Source organism: Diospyros lotus, chromosome 1 (genome assembly GCF_014633365.1).
Source record: "Diospyros lotus cultivar Yz01 chromosome 1, ASM1463336v1, whole genome shotgun sequence".
Lineage (NCBI taxonomy): Eukaryota > Viridiplantae > Streptophyta > Magnoliopsida > Ericales > Ebenaceae > Diospyros > Diospyros lotus.
In genome coordinates this window covers 17,390,715-17,397,989 of record NC_068338.1, presented here as the reverse complement: position 1 = coordinate 17,397,989, position 7,275 = coordinate 17,390,715, and the positions used below count along the sequence as shown (strand labels likewise).

General features: G+C 35.3%; 1 protein-coding gene across 1 annotated transcript; it reads right to left on the bottom strand.

Moving 5' to 3' along the window:
• Positions 1–2,918: 2,918 nt before the first annotated feature.
• LOC127802512 (G-type lectin S-receptor-like serine/threonine-protein kinase LECRK1) lies at positions 2,919–5,614 on the bottom strand. Its single transcript, XM_052338354.1, has one exon. The coding sequence runs from the start codon at positions 5,569–5,571 to the stop codon at positions 3,226–3,228; it is 2,346 nt and encodes a 781-aa protein (XP_052194314.1). The 5' UTR covers positions 5,572–5,614; the 3' UTR covers positions 2,919–3,225.
• Positions 5,615–7,275: the final 1,661 nt, after the last annotated feature.

The window sequence follows — 7,275 nt, the reverse complement described above, 5'->3', positions numbered from 1 at the left end:
CTATTTAATGTTTACAATAGAAAAGCCTTTAAATAGGCGAATAATTAAATCCTAATTCTACATGGAAACAAATAAAAATCCTAAATTACATAGAAAATAAATAAATGACTAGATCTGGTCAATCAATCAATCATTCATTTAATATTTCAAGATCTTTTCAATCAATCAATCAAGCAATCAATCAATCATCCATTCCTTTTTATGCTCTCAAATCTTGTTAATCAATTAACCAATCAATCAATCAATCATGTGCCCAAATCTTACAATCAATCAGTCAATCAACAACCATTCCTTTTTATGCCCAAATCTTGTTAATCATCAAATTTTGACATGGTTGACTAGGTTGACTTGTCGGATTGCATCATTGTTAGTTGGCCCTCCACAATTCTCATCACCTTTCCTCTCAAACGGTCGATAGATTGGGCGTGGTCGGTCGACAACCAGAACGCCACTCACCTGATTACCCCCCAACCTCACCAATTGATTGACAGCCAAGGCCATCTGTTGATAGATAGAATACAAAATCCTCCAATCGATCGACAAACATGAAAATTTTGATCGACCGATAGTAACGAAAATGATACATTTGAAGAAAAAATACATACAAGATACACCAAATTCTTGCATGCAACTTAACTCTAACAATAAACTTGTCATTACTTAGAAAAGATGGAGTGAATCAAAACTCCATTTGGATCTTTAAAGTAATTTTCTAAGAATTCAAGGAAAACTACACGAGTTACAAGCAATCGGGTTGGAACCCTTTTTACCAAAAAGATAGGGGTTTTCAGAATCCAAAATCCAAAAAGGGACAATCCAAAGATACCAAGACAAAGAGAAAAATCAAGATTTACTCTCGAAAGGAGAAGAAAAAAAAAAAAAAACTTGCATAAGAAAGAAAAAGGAAAGAAACTTGCACTTAAAGAAAGAAAGAGAAGAAAACTTGCCTTAATGATTTCGAGACGGTTAAATCGAAAGAAAATAAAGGCCACAAATCAAGTTGTTGAGACTGCGATTCATTCTCCTTTTAGAAGTTCTTAACTAAGAAGAAGATCCCAGAAGAGAACAAAAGAAGAAAGATAAAGTGAAGAGAAGATCGCTTGCCAAGCTCCCCAAATCAGGCAAAATGCTCCTTTTAAATCTTTCCCTTTTCCAATTTTACCCCCATAACGACATATATTGACACACACATAAAATTCCTTTTAAACAAAATATAAAACATATATATATATTTATATATATCTATATATATGCATATACTCATCTAGTAGCCTACTCCTCTCCCAATTTAAACCCACAATTTTTTACTTTTCCACATGCACGCACACACATTCATGCTTGCTTGGACTCTTCCTTACTCAATTTATTTGACTTTTAGCAACTTAGATTTTCATTGCCTTGACTTGTCAATTATAAAATAAATTTACTTTTCTTTAACTATTTTTTACACATAAATTTTATTTATTTTAGACTTTTCAATATCATATTAAATATTTTCAACATTTAGATCAAGTAATGTCAAAATATATCACATAAAAATAATGGTAAAATAACTTAGACCTGATAACAGGTCGTTACAGGATGTATTGTCAATTTAATAGTTGTTGCTTTGTAATATAATGTTAGTTACTAAATTTTTCATTTAAATTTTAATTATTACATATTTAATTTTTCAATAAAAATAAATTCCAATTCAACCCGACTCTTGAACCTCTCCCATTTTATATCCCAATTTAGGTTTCAAAACATTGTTTTGTTAAGGGATCCAAAGTAAATAAATTTTTTTGTATATTATCTCCCATCACACGTAGTTAGCCTCGTATATTATTAAGATTTTGTTAGCAGTGATATTAATTCTTCTATTTTAACTCTTAAAACTAATGATATGGTACCACCTAAATATTAATAGAAATAAAAATGAAACTTAAATCTTAGACAAGGTTATATTTTTGAAATTGCAATCTTAGATATCCATAAAAGTGCATCTGTCAATCACTTGTATTAGGTCGAGAATTATATATATTGTTTCTTATTATATATATGCATTTGTTTTCCTATTTAAAAATTGGGATGATGTATCAAATTGATCATTATATCTTGCCCAGGGAGCTAAGTTAGCCATTAAATTTTAAATGAGAAAAATAAGTTACTAAAGTTTCATAAATTTTGGTAGTCAACTATTGAGTTTCCATTTTAATGTTGTTAGACAGTTTCTAATGCTGTTACCAAGTGATGGTTGGCTAATCTAACTTCATTTATAAAAGTTCAATGACTTATTTGATCTAGTTTAAAGTTCAATGACCAATGTGACTCTTAAGTTAAAGTACAGTGATCAATTTAGTTTTTTTTTAAAGAAAAATAATTTCTAAAAATAGAAGTGCCAAATTAGTTAGTGCATTGCACTTTAGTCTAGGGCTAAATTGACAACTAAGCTTTAAAATGGCCAAATAGGCTACCCAATTTTCATATACGGGTTGCTCCTCACTTTTCCTTTTTAGATTTGGTGTTTAGAGTAATCTGTAAGGTTTGACTTAATAAAAAGAAAGAAAACTAGTCAAGAGTTTCAGATAATAGATACTTGTAAAACATCAAGACAATAATTTTAGAATGCTAGTTAACCACTAGGCAACAAATCACATGATCCAATTGATCCTTAGTGGATAAGATTTAATGGAGTTTTATCATATTGTTGCTAAATGGTCAAGAAATTTCTTTGATATTGGAGTAAAAATATGTATTAATTTGCATAAGAATTTATTCAAGCACTTGACAGATAAAAGTGAATCTTTTGCACTTTTTAAAAATCATTTTCAGAGATGAAAATGATTAAATTGTAAATTTTCATGTGCATTTCTCAAATTAATCATTACAAATTAGAATTTTAAACTTTCTTCTTTTTTTGAGGAAAGGGCAAAGTGTCAAATTGGAAACATTCATAAATGGGGCATATTAGCCAATTCATGATTGCATCCAAAGATACAATCGATGAACGGCTAATGTGATCTTATTTATAAAAATTCATCGAAGCTTAGTGACTAATATAACCCTTAAATCAAAATTTAACAACAATTCGTCCTTCACCCTACAAATTATGATTACTTTAATTTGGCATGCTTAGCTTATTACCATTTCACATGCCTGCTTCCTATAACTCTTTATCATTTAGGGTGCCTCAACAGTAGTTAGGTGATTGAAACTGCATGCAGTGGCAAAGAAGATTTATGATCAGATGGCACTTAGAAAGGAAGTAGGATCGGGAGGTGTTAGGATGTCCACGGTGCCTTCCAGCATTTGCACAACCTTCTTCATTGAAGGACGCAGGGATGGCTCATCTTGTATGCACCACAGCCCCACCTTAACCATCCGCTCCAGTTGCCTCCTATCTATCTCTTCCTCGCCCACCAGTTTTCTCAGCTCCCCCGCCTTGAAACAATCGTACACCCATTCCTCAATCACAGCCTCTTCCTCCACAAGGCTCCAATCCAAGCAGCTTCGACAACATATGATCTCTATCAGCACAACCCCAAAGCTATAGACGTCTGCTTTGTCTGTCACAGGGTGTTTTCGATGCCATTCTGGTGCCACGTAGCCCCTTGTCCCTCTGATCCCCGTGAAGGTGTTGGTCTGGTCCGTCTTCAAAAGCTTTGCCAATCCAAAGTTGCTGATTCTGGCGCGCCTGTACTCATCCAAGAGTATGTTCTGAGGCTTTATGTCGCAATGGATGATCTGCGTCTCGCACTCATTGTGGAGGTAGAGAATGCCTCTAGCAATGTCAAGAGCAATCCCAGTTCTTTCGTTCCAACTTGGTCGGCTTCCTTGTGCGAAGAGGAAATCTGCAAGTGATCCGTTGCTCATGTGTTCATAGACGAGAAGCCTATTTGATCCTTGGATACAGTAGCCAATCAGCCGGACAAGGTTCCGATGATGAGTTCTGCCTATCACTTTCACCTCTCTCTGGAATTCTCTTTCCCCCTCCTTTAACAAGTTTTCTAGTCTCTTCACGGCAACAACCTTTTGGTTGTACGGAATGGTCCCTTTGTAAACTGTTGCGGAACCTCCTCTACCCAGCTCATGCTTGAATCCCTCTGTGATCTGCTCCATCTCAGAGTAAGTAAAAGCCCGAAGAGAGACATCCTCGCCCGATTCAAAGTTCACTTTCTCAGAGATCTTCCTGTACGCCCAAATGCGGTTTCTGTAAATATCAACTCCAGAAATTAGCATGACAAGCAAGGCAACCCCAGCAAGTGAAACACCAGCGACTAGGATGCCCACTCTCTTCTCTTTCTTGATTTCCTTTTCAGGATCTTTGTTGGACACTGGTTGATCAGATGTACCCACCTTGACAAAAGTATCGATGGTGTCCGATCCTGTCGCCCACTTCAAAGGAAGCGTTTGCTTTCTGCAACTGCCGTCGCGGCCAAACAGGGCAACCTCGCAATTACAGTCATTGAGGCAGGCTTTTTTACAGTCATCTCTTGTGATCGACGAGAGCTCCACGTACGAAACACTATACCAGTCCACGTTCTCCACAACCGTCATGCTGTACTCAACGCTCCGTCCCTTGTCTGTGCAGCTTTGCATAAAGAAGTTCCTTTGACAGCCAGATGTCCTGTTATCTGGGTTAATAAAGTCGTATCCTGGAAGGCACTTACAGTCGGTTTTGTTGTCTTTTGTGACACAGATTGAGTTAAAGCCGCACAGACCTCTCGGAGCACACATATTGTCTGGAGCTTGCCACAGACTAGTCCAAGTGCGGCTCCCCTTCTTTTCATATGAGTACACTCTGAAGATGCCATCCGAATCGATTCTCATCAGGAAAATTGTGTCCTCCTTTGGAAATCCTCCTCCTGCTACGTTCCATATGACGGCGTTACCTGAATCCAACATATAGAGACTGCCGGTATTGTTGAGATTCAGAGTGACATTAGGTCCTTTTCCGTACGTGCCCGAGGCCCAGTATGCGTATGGGTAGCCCTTCTCGACTGGATACTGGACAAGGTTCCCGTCACTTTGCATACGAAGCCTGAAAATGCCCGAGGAGTGATCCGTCTCTGAAGCGGCGGACACAAGCTGTTGATCTCGACCTCCTGAGAGGGTCTGGCCAGGTAGAATTGTGTCAGTTGGGTAGTCAAAACTCTGCCAGATCCTCTTCTGGCTGAAGTTATAGAGCACGAAATTGCCAGTGTCGAGCATGGAAGCCGTAGAAATGTTCTCCGACGTTTGAACAATGGGGATGCTCTGCCCTTGTGGGAACTGCAGTATGAGCCTGCCATCAGCAGTGAGCTGAAGGGTGAGATTGGTAGTAGCCGGTGGCGGATCATCCCTGTTTGCAGTCCACACCACCGTCTTGTCCGGAATTCCGGCCAGAAAGATTCCGACGGCATAGCCTCCTTTGCCTTGGGGGTAGAATCCGAAGGCATAGAGACCGGAGAGGGAGAGCCAGGAGGAGTTGCCGGTGGGCGTGAGAGAAGAGCCTCTGGTTATATTGCGAGCTCCTCCTCCTCCTGTTTGAGCCGTTTCTACGTTCCATATCGCAGAGACAATGAGAAGGATGAAGGTGGTTGGAGCCATTGAATTGTTTTGGCAAGCTTTACTGCAGCTTGAAAAATATTAGGAATATATATATACATATATATTTCTTTTAACACGCCTTAGAGGAGACTTTAAAGGAGACTCGGCCCGTCAAACAAAGTATCTCTCTTTCTCTGTTTCCCAGTTGCTTCCTGCAAATTTAAAATTAGTATTTGACAGGAAGAGATGGAGTAAAAAATGAGTTGATCCACACATATTATTGGAGAATTGAAGACTTTTATAACGCGTTTCTATTGGAGAATTGATGACTTTTATAATACACATCTATTGAAAATTGATAATTTTTATAACGCACATTTATTGAAGAATTGATAACTTTTATAATACGTATAAGAGATGGTCTAGCCCTGATTTTGGTTGAAAATGCTTTTTGGGATGTGATGGGGCATGGTCACCGAATGGTGCTAGAGAGTTGAGCCATATGGCTTGAGGCATCAGATCCTTTCATTTGTAAGTTTAAATATCTTTCAAGCAATACTTACGTCAACTTATAGGGACCAAAATAATTGTCTATTTTTTTTTAGTACATGTGTACAATATTTTAAAAATCGGATCAGATTAACCGTCGGATCAATTTAATAGAGAACCGGTGGCCTATTCGGTTTGATTTAACTTAAAAGGTCAAATCTTCTTCAAGCCGGTCAAAATCCGATTGGACCGGTGAACCGAAAATCGAATTGACCTCGATTTTTTTACCCCTCACTCATTTTTAAGATTTTAATTATTAATTAATTCTATAATAACATAGATAACAATTATATATGAAATATTAGTTGTATATTAGCTAATAATAATATTTTTCATAATAATATATAAAATATTAGTATTTTAAATATATATTTAATATATATATTATTTAATTAAAAAATATATATATGACATCATCCGATCGAACCACTCCAATCTAACTGATTGGACCAAATAATTCGTGACCCAATTAATAGCCCGATTCACACTCCGATCCAATTTTTAAAACATTGCATGTGTATCATTCAGTTTGGGCTACACGCCATTTTGGAATAATTGGCCAACAAGTTGATTATATGCCTCTATCAAATAATCAATAAATTGTCTGTCTTTACTTCACAAACGTTGTATTTTTCATCTTCTTTTTTAAATGGAAAACAACTCTTCTAATATCAACATTAATTGAATTTATATTAGTATAAATATATATAAATAGTAAAAATTATGGATTTTACAACTTAGCAAGAGTAATGTTAAAATATAGAAATATATAAACATTACCAATAAATAACTAAATTGATTAGTGATAATAGCTCATTTATACAAAAATATTTGGATTCTAAAATTGATTAATAAGAAAAAATATTATAATTCTTAAAAAGAAAAATTCAGTATTATAAAGAGTGAAATTGGCTAATATAATATTTAAAATATTAATAAGGACCATACCGATATCCTAAAATTAGAAAAATATCACTAATAGTATAATATATAGTAATATCAAGAATATTGTATTGGTAATATTATTTTCTTTAATACTATAAAAAATTTAAACATAGTTTTAATAGGAAAATTAAATTCCTATATAATCTTTATAAAAATTATCAAAACAATATGATTACAGTAATTTTGTAATTAAAAATAAATATTACAATTTGTACTCATAGTAGAAAAGCAAATCACATTTATGAATTTAAAAATTAAAAAAATAGATTA

Coding starts and splice junctions, on each gene's coding strand:
- LOC127802512 (XM_052338354.1), bottom strand. CDS start 5,571: ATGGCTCCAACCACCTTCATCCTTCTCATTGTCTCTGCGATATGGAAC.